Genomic DNA, 16,203 nt, shown 5'->3' with positions numbered 1-16,203 from the left:
CTGTTTGAAGACAAGACATACTATAGGCTCTTTCAGTCTTCGATAAATCTACCTAGTATTACGGATAGAACGAAACATATACTTAGAGGGTTACTATAACTTCTGGTATTTTGAGTGTTCTACCATGTGTTCATTGGGTCCCATGAATTACCGTATTTAAACTTATGTAGTAGACCGAAGATATCGAGTCCTTCATCGGTCACATTGTCCAGAATGTGTGGGAATGTTTTGTGAACCGAAGTGAAGGTCATCTGTAGAGTTAACTCTCCTTTGCCTTCCTGAGTTCTTTCTATCTCTAAGAATATGAAATCTTCCAAGTCACGTTTTATATAGTATACAAACAACGTCAGCCAGATTTTTATGACTGTGGTCATATCTAGCTTAACAGAGTCTATCCGTACATCCAGCTCTGACAGTTTGTTGAGTGGGCTCCGGGAGTCTGAGTGGTCTCCAAACCCTAACCTTTCCGATTATTGCTTATACTCTTACTACCTCTACCACTATGGGATTTGAATCGACAACTGCATCTTTATGCTAATGCGTTATGACGACTCGAACTGAGTACGTACGTACGAAGTTCTACGTTGTGACTGACTGACTGACTTTACGCTTGTATTGAACCAGTCATTTGCCTAACCTGAAAATGGGATTATTTGTAAATGTTACTCTAGTGAAAATGCTCCAAATCGGTGTGGAATTCGAATCCACACGTAAATTATTGAGATTGTAAATAGACCATATTAAGAAACATAAATCCTTCGTGATTTTATCTTTAAAGCACGCATTATAACACAGATTCATTAATTTTATTGTCAAACTTAAGCACAAGAACTGAAGGTACTGGGTTTATTCTTGGTGGAGTCATGGATGCACAATGCGGAAGCATCCTATACTACGATAAAACAGCTTTTCAGTCCTTTCTGATTTCACACCCATCCAAAGTGAGATAAGTCTACATGGAATATCAAATTGTTTATTCTCTGATAAAATTGATTTTTAACTTCCTAAAAACAATATTTTAATAGACTACGAATATTATTCACAGATTAATGGAATTCACAGTTTCCTTTGATAAACTGATTCATAGTTAGTATATGTCAAGGACTAGTATCATTTGAGAGTACCGTTAAAAGTAGAAATGATAATGCGACTATTTTATCTTAGTATGAAACTCTTCAGCGTGACACATCATGTTCCTGGTAGAAGTAAAACTCAGGACCAATAATACTCACAGCAAACTCTTACCCTCAAGACCATTAGTTTGTAATCCAGTGGTTATTAATTTCACCGTAAATTCACTTGTAGTATGGCGCGACTTCCATCGAATCAAACTAGTGTTAACTGTCTAACTTTCTTAGTTAATAAATTGTATATCTTAATAGTTGAATTGATGAGTCAATTTAAGCTAAACCACCATTGAGAACCTGGAAGCACTGGAAGTCCGTTTTGTCCTAGTATGGGACTCCTCATCGGTGAACACTCACAATCCCACACAAGGGACCCGTACCCAGGACCCCCGATCTCGAGCGCGAACGTTTAATCTCTAGACCACTGAACCAGCATCTAGCTTCAATCGATCTATGATTTTATGCCACCCATCATCCTTTGTGTGAAGTGGATAGCTGTCTCCAACCGACACGGATTGAACTTCACTGGTCACGACTTCTCACTAGAACTTTAGAAAATCTAACTTGAAGTTATTCACTAATGAGCACATGATTATTATCAGAATGTTGATTTGTGGAGATCTTAGTGATTTTAATGACTGAATTCACGAAAATTGTTTATTGTAAAATGACTAGTATTTACATAGTACTGTTCAGTATATTCTTTTACATTTTTAGCTCTATCTCCAAATACAGAACTCAGCAAAACATTGTGCCCAATATCAGGTGGATTTCAAATAAGTCATATATTAGATTTAAAAGATAATCAAGTCAGTTTTGATACATTTTGAGTAAACTACTCGTATGATGATATTAACTCTGATGTGTTATTGAAGTTTGATCATTACTTATATCATTTAAGTTAACAATGCAAAGATACTTTCTATTTAGCATCAATTCTAATTTTGGTCTTTAAGATGTAACGATTACTCCATCATTTGTGTCCATCCTGTAACCAAGATACTTCATTTGTAGCATCAGACCATAGGAATCAGATGTATTATCAGGGATTTCTTGATTTATTACTTTAGAAGGTCTGTGTAGATTGTTGAATTACATAGCTTACACGGCGAGTTTATTTGACATAAACATTAGAATGCAAAAGGCGTTGGACACTCTTTTCGTCCTAATATGGGGCTCCTTAACAGTGCAAACCATCGATCCCGTTTGACACTAACGGCAGGATCTTCCAATTCCTTAGCAAGGATTAATTTCAGGAGTTCTGGTGGAAGGCTGCCAACATCTCAGTTCAACAGTGGTGAATGTGAGGTAGTTACCAACCATTGGTACCGAAATATGGTCGTGAAATATCTATTGAAGCTAGAAATGTAATCTTTTGAGTGTCGGCTTATTGGTCTAAAACTAAATGCTCATCGCGAAGTATAAATGTCTTGGGTTTGATTCCTTGTGAAGTGGAAGATACGTACTGCAGCTGTCAAGTGTCTCATGGTTTTCAGTAATTATGTAACCAAGATTGGTTCCCGATGGAAACTATTGGGTAATTTAATCAGATAAACTACACATTCGGTATCAGTTTAATTTCTGATGGTTTGAGTTATTCCGTTGTTGATATTTCGACAGGAATGTGATTAGTCTTGATTTGGGATATGTAGATTTTGTGCGGGTTGCCTCAATATATCAATTACGAGACAAGTTGATATAGAGTAGAAAGAATGTAGTGAGCAGTGAAATTCAGGACGTGCATTCTACCTCGTTTGGGATTCGTCAGTTGAATGCACATGGACACTAGAGTTGATGTTCCCTCCAATACTCGAACCCAGTACCCATCATACAGAAAATAATGTTATGATTACATTTCTGTCTGTCAGATCATCTGTTTATTTAGGTCTCGATGTAGCTAAACAATTTATCTGATTGTAAGTGAATAAATAATCAACATGATTCATCCTAAAAGGTGCACTAATGCATAATTCAGATATCAATTATAATGAAAATGGTTAATACATCCCCACTTTTGTGACTAATGTTAATTACTCTGCATTAAACATAATATAAAAGGTTTATTTTTGATGCGAAGCTTGTAAATTATACTATGTGGTGATAGACTGACCCAACCAGAGACCAGTCAAGAGCGAAACGATAAGTATAAGATGCTGATGAGCAGATTGTTGGTTAGGAGTGAGCTTAACTACTCGGGGGAACATAAATACGCTATCTGTTGAAAACTCGTCCTAATTATCCACGGAAGATATGTATCCATATTCATGAATGAGTTCGTGCATATATTTCGATTCAGGTTTCCCATTAGAAGTTTTACTCATTCTTAGGTTTCTTACTCCAGTAGATAGTTGGGTTCTCTTATTAGAAGTTCATGTATCAGTATTAGACTTAGACGACCCTCCAACACAAAATATAAGGTTTTTAAGAAAATTCAGTATTGAAATATTTTCATCTATTTATAGCTACTTTACATATATACATCGACTACATCACATAATAATTTTTGTCTATTTATACATAGGTCCTATGTGAACCTCATGTTTACTCGACTTTGGAAAGTGAGTGCATGTTGGGTGAAGGTATCTTATGGACATTTTTACAACCTCAATGTAATCCATTTGTACAAAACTATAGTAAGTATTTACTAAGCTAATTCATAGTTTCTAATAATAGTAATGTTGATTAGGCGGATTGAAAATTATAAACACTGATAGTGTAATTGGGTTTTCAAAAGTTGTTGAAACAATAGTTTCAATAAATATCTTCAAAAATATACAGTAATAGAGGATGACAATTATTTGAAGCAACTATGAAATATAAAATTTACTTGGTATTGTTTGTTTGAATCTTCCCCTTGATGTTTAGGACTGCAATTGATCAGTCTCTTATTGGCATACTGTGCGTATTGCCTCGATATAGCCGTAACTCACACTCATTATAAGCGAAGTTGGACTAAGTAGTTGAGTGGATAACGCGATGGCGTTTGAAGCGAACGGTACTGGGTTCAAGTCCCAGAATGAATATCAACTCTGAGATACAGGTATATCCAGCTGACTAGTCCCAAATAGGACAAAACGCGCGTCAAACTGGATTACACTGCTAGCCACTATCCATCTTTGCTTATAAAACTATGAAATATGATATTGATGTTTATGAGATGTACACCCATTTCGTATGAAAGTATAATTTCGGACGGAATTGAAAATATGATAACGAATATTTATCGTTACAAGCCTATTTTTTAGCCCATATTTTTGTTCTATATGACTTTCAGTACAAAATAAGTCTAACTCTAGATAAATAAAAAACTATCAAATAGTTAAGCCATAGTCGGTGATGTTCAGTCATATTAAACCTTAGATAAACGTCTCAGATAGTACTGAGTGACAGTTATGTAATATAGTGAATCGACTGATTTTCGAAGTGTAAAATCACTGAATTCATAATCAAATCGTTTAAAGTTAACATAATTTTCACAAGAATTGAAGATGCTAGGTTTAATATCCAACTGGGTTGTGAGTATTCACTCCTAACGAGTCTCATATTTGAACGAAATAGCTATTAATATGCTCTCTCTGATTTTCAGTGTCTATTAACTTAAAGTCGATTCATAGTGTTAATTCCATTTAAACAAGAAACCTTTCGACTCATTAAAATGACCTTTATTGATTGCAATGCTAAATGTTAAATTTCAGATATAAGTAATCAAAGACAAGTATGAATGTTAGTAAGTAGTAATTATATAACTCATTAAATAGAAATAAAAAGAATTCAACGAAGAAAATGTTCTTTTCAACAAAATCATTTACTTAAGCTATACATTCGTATTTATAGTTATATGGAAAACATATATCTATAAAAGACTAGCAAAGATTGCATCATAAAGTGATTCGAGACTCTTATTAACAAATGAGATTACGTAATAATCAAGAGCAATGAAAAGAATATAAGGGTAAAAATAATTTACAGGTCAGATAATTGTCCAATTGACAGATGTAAAGAAAAACGACAAACATAAAGGTCATAATAATAAAAATAAGCTGAATAATATTCAAGAAAACTTGTTTAAGGTAATAATAATAACTGAATACATTCACTTGGTATTGTTTGGTTGAATCTCCCAATTATTGTTTAGAACTGCAACTGATCAGTCTCTTATTGACATATATGCATACTGTGCGTATTGCCTCGATATAACCTTAATTAATTCACAGGCATTATAAGCAAAGATGGATAGTGGCTAGCAGTGTAATTCAGTTTGACGCGCGTTTTGTCCTATTTGAGACTCGTCAGCCGGATGTACCTGCATCTCAGACTTGTTGATGTTCATATTCATTTCATTATGAGTTTCCATTTGACTTACTGATTGCTGTTATACTAATTATTGTTATATATTGATTTGACTTCCCTTCGATCCAATTCCTTTGACTGTGTAGATTACTTTAGAAGAAGACTACTTTGGAGCGATGTTTCCACAGTTGATTAAATGAGAATGTACAGCTTAAGTAATTTATTTATTCATTTATTTGGACACATAAATATTGATACTAGGGGGAACCAGATATACAGGCGTCACACAAAAAATTGTCATTTCATTTAATTGTGTGAGGGCTATGATACTGTCCAGGTGCCCAAACTGAAGCAGGTGGTTTTCTTAGAGGGCTACACCCGGAGCCTTCGACCTAATGGTCCGATCCACAAGGCAGTAGAGCAACGTAAGGAGATTCAGTTCCATATTAGCCGGTGACCAACAATGGGTTCGTGCGCCTTTTGTTCCCTCAAGATCCTGGAGCCCATGTTCATCATTGGTTTGGAATCAGAGTTCTCCAACTCCCCTAGGTGGACTTTCTGTGTCCAACAACCCGGTTAAAGCACCAGACATTCGCTTTTCGTCCTCTCAATTTCGTAAACAACACAAACGCCACGAGAAGGTAGTGAGTAGGACTTCCTTGGAAGAGGCTGTATACGGGTGACCGTGTGAGAGCATTTCGAGAGGGAGAGCGGACTCTCCCCATCCTCGGCCATACCAAGGTATTTGGGTGCTAAGTAAATAATTTCATTGAAAAGAAAATTTTTTCACTGAATTCTTTTTATTTTTATTCAGTGACACAATGGTTTATTTTAATTATCTGCAGAGCTGCAAAACTCCTCATCAATCATCTTTCCCTTTTTTTGTTTGTTTCTTGCATTGAGCCATAAAAGATTTTTTTTCTAAAATTCTGGTTACCATGGTAACTGCTTGTTTATCATTTAGTTTCTAAAAGATTTACAAATTAGTTTAAGCTTTATTAAAGATTAATTTAAAAGAAAAAAACTTCACCTTCAATAGTTGACTTTTTCTATATTTTGAAAATCTAACTCAATTAACAACAATATTGTCAAGATTATTTTGTTGAAAATAGAATTTTTTTTGTTTTTGTTTTTTGTACTGCAAAAACAAAGTATGACAAACTTTATAGAAGTAAGACATTAACACCACTGGGTACCGGCCAGCTCAGTGGTCTATCGGTTAAGTGCTCGTGTGCGAGACTGATAGGTCGTGCGTTCGAATCTCGCGAAGCGGGATCGTGGATGCACACTACTGATGAGTCCCACGATAGGACGAAACGGCCATCCAGTGCTTCCAGGTTTTCCATGGCGGTCTAGCTTCAATCGACTCATGATTTCAAGTATATAAAATTACCAAAATCTCCACAAAACCCCCTTCAGGAATAATAAATGTTTTAATATTAAATTCATTACCCAATAGACGGATATCATACTCTATCACTCTTTTTGTTTTCTACGACCATAATAAATATGATCCAATAGCATAGTTCATGATCACACTAACCTTTAAGTTATTTTTTTACCCTAAATTATTTTTGTCTATGTCAACTTGTAATTAGATTACTTGGATTACCTCATAGTATAATAATAATAATATCGTTATTACTATAATTATCATAAGTACCCCCCCCCATGTTTCAAATCAGAACGATAATTTAATATTTATTTTTCATGAACAAACTATCTAAGGATGATATGGTAAATTTTTTCCGTAATTCAATTAAATATTATATGTGAGAACATGAAAAAAATAGATGGGGGGGAGGGGGTGGGAGATACATTTGATGTTTTTTTTAATGCTACTAAAGATGAAATAAAATTAAGCATTATTCCTCAAAATGAAATTTCATTTATCCTTACTTCAATCTATTTTTTATTTTTTTCACTAATGTGGGGGAAGGACAACAGTCCCCCCCTCTACACACACACATACACACAGAGAGAAATCATAGTTTTACATCGTGTAATTGAGATCATCCATTTAGAGTTTATGAATTATCACACAACCATAATGGTAATAATTTTATTATAAATACAAGTCATTACTACTAATAATCATATAATATGGTGGTAGTAGTAGTAGTAGTAGTATGTTAAAATGATAATAAATCATAATGTATTTTTGTTTTAATTAGTTAGTTAGGCATAATGTTTGTTTAATTTGACACTTTAACATTTAAATGAATGAAAGAAAAATTAGAAAAAAAAGAGAGATGAACTCTTTATTTTACTCTTATTACTAAATACCTCACATAACAAATATGTTGGTTGTTACTATAGAAACAAGGGGGGGGTGTTTATGATTTTTATTGCCAATAATAGTAATAATAATAAAATTAATTTAATTTATAAATTATTTTTCAGTTTTTTGACATTGTTTATTTTTATTAAATTTATATTAGTCTAAAATCACATAGAAGAGAAAACAAATGAAGAATATGATTGTGTTGTTTATTCGCTTGACAGAAATGTCTTTGAAAAGAATAATTTTCATGTATGAATGATTGAACAAGGTCGTTATGATGATGAAATAGTTGGACAAATTCGATTTCTTGAAAATAATTTTCTTTATTTGGTTGAATGGGTTATTTTTGAAGGAGATAGGTTTAGTTTGTTCGGTTGTATTGGTTAAATATTGATCTTATTTAGGGTCTCGTTGAAGCAGTTGTCTTGTCTTGATGCAGAATTTTATAATAGTGAACAACTATGACCATAACAAAGATCGAATCTAGTACTTTAAGATGATGAGGTGAACGCTTAATCGTTAGAACCATTGAGTTGGGATCCAATGGTAGAGATTTTCAACCTAGGTGAATTCTTGATACATTGTAACAATCATTCGATGACATAGGTAACAACTATTTCACTGTCGGTATGTCTGAAATCCATAGGTTATAACTTGACAGTAGAACTTCAAGAACTCATCTAGAAGTTACTAGTGAGCTCATTATCATGACTTAGTTGAACGGGGACTTTGTAGATAGTGATTGGACTTTTAGATCTCATTCACTACATACTGAGCTCAATTGAGATATCCTTGAAAGTCATGCGACAGTAAGTATCTATTTCATTCTAGTTTGGAACTCTATGGCAATGATTTTTGGTTTTCATTGGTGTCCAGAGTGAAATGAGTCTATGACAGATGGGACCTATAGATCTGCTAATTATTTTGAATACATATATCAATACAATCGGATTTACTAAGATAGTTAGTGATGGGAAAGTTCGTCTGAATTATTGAAAATCAATTGTTGTTAATAAATACAAAAAATACATTGCTAATTCATGTACACAGGACTGTTAATTTGATAGATTTCTCACAATGTGAACTATAGATAGTTTTACTTCCAGACTAATCTGGGATTTTTGTTAGATGGGCCATTGAAGCTCAACACTAAAAACTTACTTCATCAGATATGTTAACACTGTTAATTCTACCCATCCTGATCCCTTGATAGATTTAATAAAAAAGTCGGTAGAGTTTTGATGTGAACCAAACAATATGATTCCTTAGTTCAAAACTTACTTGGATAATATATACGCTGAATATTGTTGATTCCCAGCGGCGATTTCATGAATATATACGGTAGTGGATATTGAATAAATTAAGAATCAACAAAATGAAAAAAAGCATTACACTATACTACTAGGAAAAAGAACAAATGTTACAAATTACAGCGAAGTTACCTAAGAAATGGTTATTTAGTGTTTCGAATTTATTAATTCTATCATTTTCTACAACAAAGATGGATAGTGGCTAGCAGTGGAATCCAGGATGCGCGTTTCGTCCTATTTCGGACTCGTCAGCTGGATGTACCTGCATCTCAGAGTTGATGTTCACTCTGGGACTCGAACCCAGTACTGTTCACTTCAAGCAAGGGGCTATCAGGACTCAGTAGCTGAGTGGATAACGCGATGGCGTTTGAAGCGCGTCCTGGATTCTACTGCTAGCCACTATCCATAGCTTCTTATAATGCTTGTGAATTAAGGCTATATCGAGGCAATACGCACAGTATGCACATATGCCAATAAGAGACTGATCAAGTGCAGTCCTAAACATCAATGGGAAGATTCAAGCAAACAATACTAAGTGAATTTTCTGCAACAGTTTATTTACGAAGGTCTAGTTACGCTTTGTTTCAGTAAAAACATATTTTGCTAAAGTTGTCTAGTATTCGGTTCAATGTCTTTACTGTAGTTTTTCAGATTCTACACCTTCAGTATAATTCCGTGCAAATGTTTTTTTTTAAATTGTGTTAATAGTGAAGATTACTGTTATTATTAAATGTACACTCAAAGTGTAAACCGAAGTGTGCAATTTTTTAACATATGTTTTCATAGTATAGAAGGATCATGGAGACTATAGATATTTCATTGTTTAGTCCAAATGATAACGTTTCTCGTACCAAGTCTCTAGTCATGGGTTTAAGCCTCTGTGGTGAGATCAAGGTTGCTCAGTACTCAGGGGTCCAAAAGAAGAACAAAACAGTTGTCTAGTATTTCCCGGTTTTCAATACTGGTTCAGCTAAGATAGGTTTGTGATTGAAACTATTAAAAATACAACTTTACAAGTGGATTCTTCAAAAAAGTAACATCTCATGAAGGTATCAATAAAAAACAAAAGTGCGCTAGACGACTATATTTTCTTAATAGAAGATTCTACAACATTAGGCATCCTCACTCTCGTCAGGGCTTGAACTCAGGATTTTCATGCCACTTATTGGATGGATAACCTTAAGTATTCAGTGATCCACATTTCTAGCCTCAATTCACAATATCAGACCATGACGTAAAAATCATGGGCAAATTAAACTAATTTTCCCAAAACCTCTAAATATATAAACAAAGATTCAGTTAGTATTGTTTGTTTGAATCTTCCCATTGATGTTTAGGACTGCAACTGATCAGTCTCTTATTGGCATATGTTCATACTGTACGTATTGCCTCGATATCGCCTTAATTCACAAGCATTATAAGCAAAGATGGATAGTGGCTAGCAGTGGAATCCAGAATGAATATCAACTCTGAGATGCAGGTACATCCAGCTGACTAGTCCCAAATAGGACGAAACGCGCGTCCTGGATTCCCCTGTTAGCCACTACCTGTCTTTGCTTATAAATAAAGATGTCTTTTTAAGTAGTAAAGATATAAAATCTTAAAAATCAATACTGAAAAATATTCAACACAGTAACAATCCCATGAATAATAGTTGCTAAACTAAGAAATCTTACATAGAACGTTAATATCTATAAGTCTAATCTGTTACAATGAATATAATTTACGTTTTTCAACAATGCTTATCTATCTATATACATATATATGAAGTGGTCAGGTTGTATAAAGGGAAAGAAGTACTCTATTTTTGATTAAAGAAAGTATTCACTGTTATAAAAGAACGGAAATATTATCAATAATCAAGATTAAAGGATAATCTTGGCATAAATAAGTACACACGGAAGAATACAAAGGATTAATGGAACATTGTATACAGTTATCCATATATATATAATTCACAGTTCATGTATCTAGTTACATTGGTTATTCAGATAACTGATTTGTCACCCTTATTTGTATAAAAGAAAATTTAAGGAAATGTATTCACTTTGTCATAGATACTATTATCATTGTTACTACTATAGAATGAAATCATTACTTATCAGAATCTATATTCCACTTCAAGTTATAACTTTATAAACTATCAAGTATAATATTTGTTACGTTTACAATGTGCCTTTGTCTTAGCAGGATAATAGTTACGCCTTTGATCTGTCTACCCAGTAATATATAAGAGGGAACTTGTCTCAATATAGGTTAAGAGTTTAACTCCATAAGATGACTGGTTTAACTTTAAAATTAGAAACGCGTGAGTTCGAAGTTAGAGTAACTGCTTGGAGTGGAGAGATGAAAATTATTCCATCAGCTGATTGATTGACAAGGGCACGCCAGAGAAAAAACAAGTCAACTAGAACACTAATCAATTTGTACCCGATTCCAATTGACACTTCGATCTGGTCCCGATTCAGATTAGTGTAAAGAGATACATGAATAAATAGATGACTAACATGACCACAACACACAAACAATGAAAACAATACAATTATGTCCAAACTGGGTATTAGGATAGGAAAATAGAGTACAAAAGGTTACGTTTAAATAATAATAGCTTTGGAATAAAAGAGAGTATGATAGTGAATCATACATGAAACGAAAGCTCATGGTTTGTTGAATAAACTGGAAACAAAATCAAATATTAGTGTTTTACAAGCATTGAATTAAGTGAAATAACGTTACCAAAAAATAGCTCCCATTGTTTGTCATAGCTTCTTGTTTCTCTGTTGATATCAGTGTCTTTCATCAAACAGAACTTGATGAAAATAAGTTTCATGAATTGAATAGGAGAATAAATTGAGTTTATTTAGCGAACATGAACTCTGGGATGCAGGTTCATTCATCTGATGAGTCCGGAATAGGACGAAACGGATGTGCTGTATTCCGCTGTTAGCCATTATCCATCTTTGTTTAACTAATTACGTTGTATACAATGGATTCCAACCAATTTAGTTTTTATAAATATGTTAAAGCTTATTGAAATTTTTATTATGAAATACCACAGACTGTTAAGAAGATGATGAAAACATAAAGAAATATGTACATATAATGAATAGGTCCTTTTCTTCTGAAATCATTCTTCTTCTTCTTCCTCTTCTCTGTAAACTGATTATCGATCAATTTGGTTTTTCCATTTATATTACTTGTAACTGAAAAATAATTAATTACCGATGTCTAGATTAATTGAGTTAAAGTAATTTGTAGCATATAGTTTAATTATCTCTTATGTTGACCGTCTACTTCTATGAATTCAGTGTTCATCTTGTTGTACTAACGAGGTTTGTCAACTTGGACCGATGCATATATGTGCTTGGCCCTACTTTGTAGCTTACTGACTGACTATGTTGACTGTATTTTGTTGTTAACGAATTCTATATTGTAGAAAATGTGTAAAATAATATTGTCGCTTGAAAATTACTTATTATTTAGTAAACATCAGATACGTGTGAATGTCATTCATAAAAATATTGGTTTATTTTAAAAAATAATATTTTTGGGAAAATCAAGTTTATCTCCTTCAAAATACTCTCCATTTGCAGCAGTACACTTGTTTAATCTCTTCTTTTTCATTATTGAAATCATCTCTTGAGATGGTGGAGAACACTACACTACATCAGACTGATCAGACTCCATCTTCATCTTCGTCTGCATGAACATCAGTTAGCGGTCAAACACCATGAAATATTCTCACTTATATCAATGCATGTGGACAGCTGTGGATACACATTTGACAAGAAAAATGTGGAGACCTTGGATAGAGGCAATTCTAAAAACACTAGAGAATTTTTATGGAAACTTGGAACTCAGGTCAATCAATAATCAACAAGCACATTTAAATCGATCCAATTTATCAACCAATCAAAAAAATTATGGACAAACATAGGACCAAAAATCAAATCAATGGGAGATACAATCAAAATCAAGAAGTAAACAATGACAGGTTTATCGTCAACAAGAGCCAATCAACGTCAAGGTCTACAGAACAAGCTGGGAGCCATATGTGGAGAAATTCGAACACTTCACTTCTACTTGAAGTTTGTGCCTATGATGTCGTTCAGAAGAACGATGAAAGCTCCACGACCAAATTATTCAGCCCAGAGAACAAAACACCATCAAAATCGAAAATATTTTTTTCGGTACTCAGGCATAAAGCTTTTCAAGTGCTCCATTATTTTACAGTTTATCGTCTTGAAATTGTTCATCTGCTTCAGATACATTGTTACTTCTCATTTTTTATTTAAAGTTAAAATAAGAAATCTTAATAGGTTATTTCCGGCAATTAAGTAAGCTAATCTAACACGGGGACCAAATAATGGTCTAAGAAATGGTAGAAAATCACCATTGACTATGGGGGTAAGTTGTCAAGCAACAATAATCCTTTACAGTTACACAAGTACAGATGTTTACAACATACAATATCCTATGAAGGATCGCATTAAAGAGTATCAAATCCGATGACGAGCGTGCAGTCTTCAGCACATTCTAATGATACGCTATACATGCTAAAAGCTATGATTTGGGCAAAAATAATACTATTTCAAACAATACTACTTCTCAGCAGTGTGCATCCACGATCCCGTCTCGCGAGCGAGACTCGAACCCAGGACCTACCAGTCTCGTGGATTGGTTGAAGTTAGACATTAACACCGTTGGATGCCGGCCAGCTCAGTGGTCTAGAGGTTAAGTGGTCTGGCGCGAGACTGGTAGATCCTGGGTTTGAATCTCGCGAAGCGGGATCGTGGATGCGCACTGCTGAGGAGTCCCACAATAGGACGAAACGGTCGTCCAGTACTTCCAAGTTTTCCATGGTGGTCTAGCTTCAATTGACTCATGATTTCAACTATGAAAATACTGAAATCTCCACAAAACCCCTTCTGACCAATACTACTTCTCTTCAATAAGTAGGTAATAATATAATCAGATATGTATTTTTCGGATCTTTTGGGAGATAGATTAATGGGTTTTATTTGATAAACTAAACATTACTTCATTTGTCTTATCAGAAGATTTTGTTTCATTTTCTTATCAGAGACTCAATTTCAGTGTCATTCAACATGGAAAAGTAATAATTTGAATTATATTCTTATCTATCGACAAATAAATCAGTATACTTATGAATTTTATCAACTGGTAAGTACATAGTCAAGCTAGGCTTGCATGATTGAGTGTGTTATTTCTTTGGTATTTTGATTTATACTTAAATCTGATGATGTTAAAAAAAGGCTGAACATTGTGCATTCAAAAACTGAGGCTTATTTTTACTCATCGTAACTCTTATTACTGCAGTTTGAAGAGCTTTGAGGTTGACCACTTCTAATAGATTATTTCTAACATTGTAAATGACTGAATATGACTGATTAGTGATTATTTAATTGCCTGTTTGAAATACTTGACGATTGACAGTCCTGAATACATCCGAGTAGTAGGGTGATCATGAGCATAGAAAATTAGACTCACAGAACATAAGTCAGTGTAACTTGCTTCATAGAATAAATAATCAACACAGAGCTTTGTATAAATGTTTATAATCATCATCGAATCATATTACTATAACCAAATGAAATGCACGAATTGAGTAACAGATGAATTGAAACAATAATAATATTATCAGAAGGGGTTTTTTGGAGATTTTAGTAATTTTATAGAGTTGAGATCATGAGTCAGTTGAAGCTAGACCATCATGGAAAACCTGGAAGCACTGGATAGCCGTTTCGCCCATTTGAGGGACTTCTCAGCAGTGCCCATCCACGATCCCGCTTCGCGAGATTCGAACCCAGGACCTACCAGTCTCGCTCCAGAGCATTTAACCGATAATAATATTGTTGATAATAATCAGAAAGATTGATTGTACAGAAGATCATTGGGAAACAAATGAATAGATTGTATAAATAAACATGTATGGAAGTATTTTTATACTTACTTTCTAGGGGAAGATGATAAGTTAATTTATCTGTACCACTATAACTGATTTGAATTCCTCCCTCCAAACATTGGCCATTTGAGGATATGAATCAGATAGCTTGAATCTAATAACATATCACCAACCAAATATTTCTAACCATTTTCAAATATATTATAATGTATGTAGACGACAAGCATTGGTTTCACAATACACACTTGATCAATTAGTTTCAATCGTCTTATATAAAGAAATATTTATCTTTATAAATCAACTTGGTCTTTTGTGAGATAGTAACTCATTGAAGACAATGGTGGACGGTGGAGAAATTTCGTGAATTGGTTGAAGTTAAACATTAACGCCGTTGGATGCCAGCTCAGTGGTCCAGAGGTTAGGCGTTCGCGCGCGGAGCTGATAGGTCCTGGATTCGAATCTCGCAAGGCAGGATCGTTGATGCGCACTGCTGAAGAGTCCCATAATAGGACGGAATGTCCGTCTAGTGCTTCCAGGTTCTCCACGATGGTCTAGCTTCAATTGACTCATGAACTCAACTATATGTCTTATTGTTTATAAAATAGATGCGCTCTCTTTTTCTTTTAAAATATTTTAATCATTATTATTATTATTATTCAAGGTTTATTTACAATTACCAGTGGAATTATCCATAGAATCAAAAACTTATGGAAAATTTTCACCAATATGGATCATTTATGGTTTACAATCCAATCCAATCATTGAACAAATCATAATTAATCGTATATATACATGGAATTCTATTGAACAATATAATACTAAATTAAAAAATATTATATTATATAATACAAGTGTAAAATTATATGAAATACAAATTCGAAGAGCATGTAAGTGATTTCAATGATTGAGAACTACTTACAAAATGTAAGTAGTAATGTGAGAAGTCATTAAAAAAATTGCTGAATGATTTGTATGCTTTATTATTTTAAGGCTTTTCTTTTTTCACAATGATATCTAGTTTGGAATGAAACTAGTCAAACGAGTTGAAGTCGTTTGGTTATGAATTGTTGACAACAAACCCCAAAATATAGGTTTCATACTAGACAGAACTTATGAATAAGGTGTACTTGTATTTTTGTGGAAACTGATGTTCCTCTGATAAATGATGAATATACAGGTTTAATAATTTTTGAATCTATTAAATATTCTATTAATATCTGAATTTCTTGATGACTAAGTTTAACCAACAAACATCTTAGCGTGGTT

The 16,203-nt window shown here is 33.7% G+C and overlaps 1 protein-coding gene across 1 annotated transcript; it reads left to right on the top strand.

The window, feature by feature from the left end:
• Positions 1–1,794: 1,794 nt before the first annotated feature.
• Positions 1,795–3,775, top strand: Smp_198060 (hypothetical protein; the record flags this gene model as incomplete). The annotated part of the gene is made up of 2 exons (XM_018796478.1): positions 1,795–1,907; positions 3,649–3,775. 2 exons carry the CDS (start codon positions 1,795–1,797, stop codon positions 3,773–3,775), a joined length of 240 nt encoding a protein of 79 aa, XP_018651616.1.
• Positions 3,776–16,203: the final 12,428 nt, after the last annotated feature.

This window comes from Schistosoma mansoni, chromosome 4, assembly GCF_000237925.1.
Source record: "Schistosoma mansoni strain Puerto Rico chromosome 4, complete genome".
Classification (NCBI taxonomy): domain Eukaryota; kingdom Metazoa; phylum Platyhelminthes; class Trematoda; order Strigeidida; family Schistosomatidae; genus Schistosoma; species Schistosoma mansoni.
This window is presented reverse-complemented; position numbering and strand designations above follow the sequence as displayed.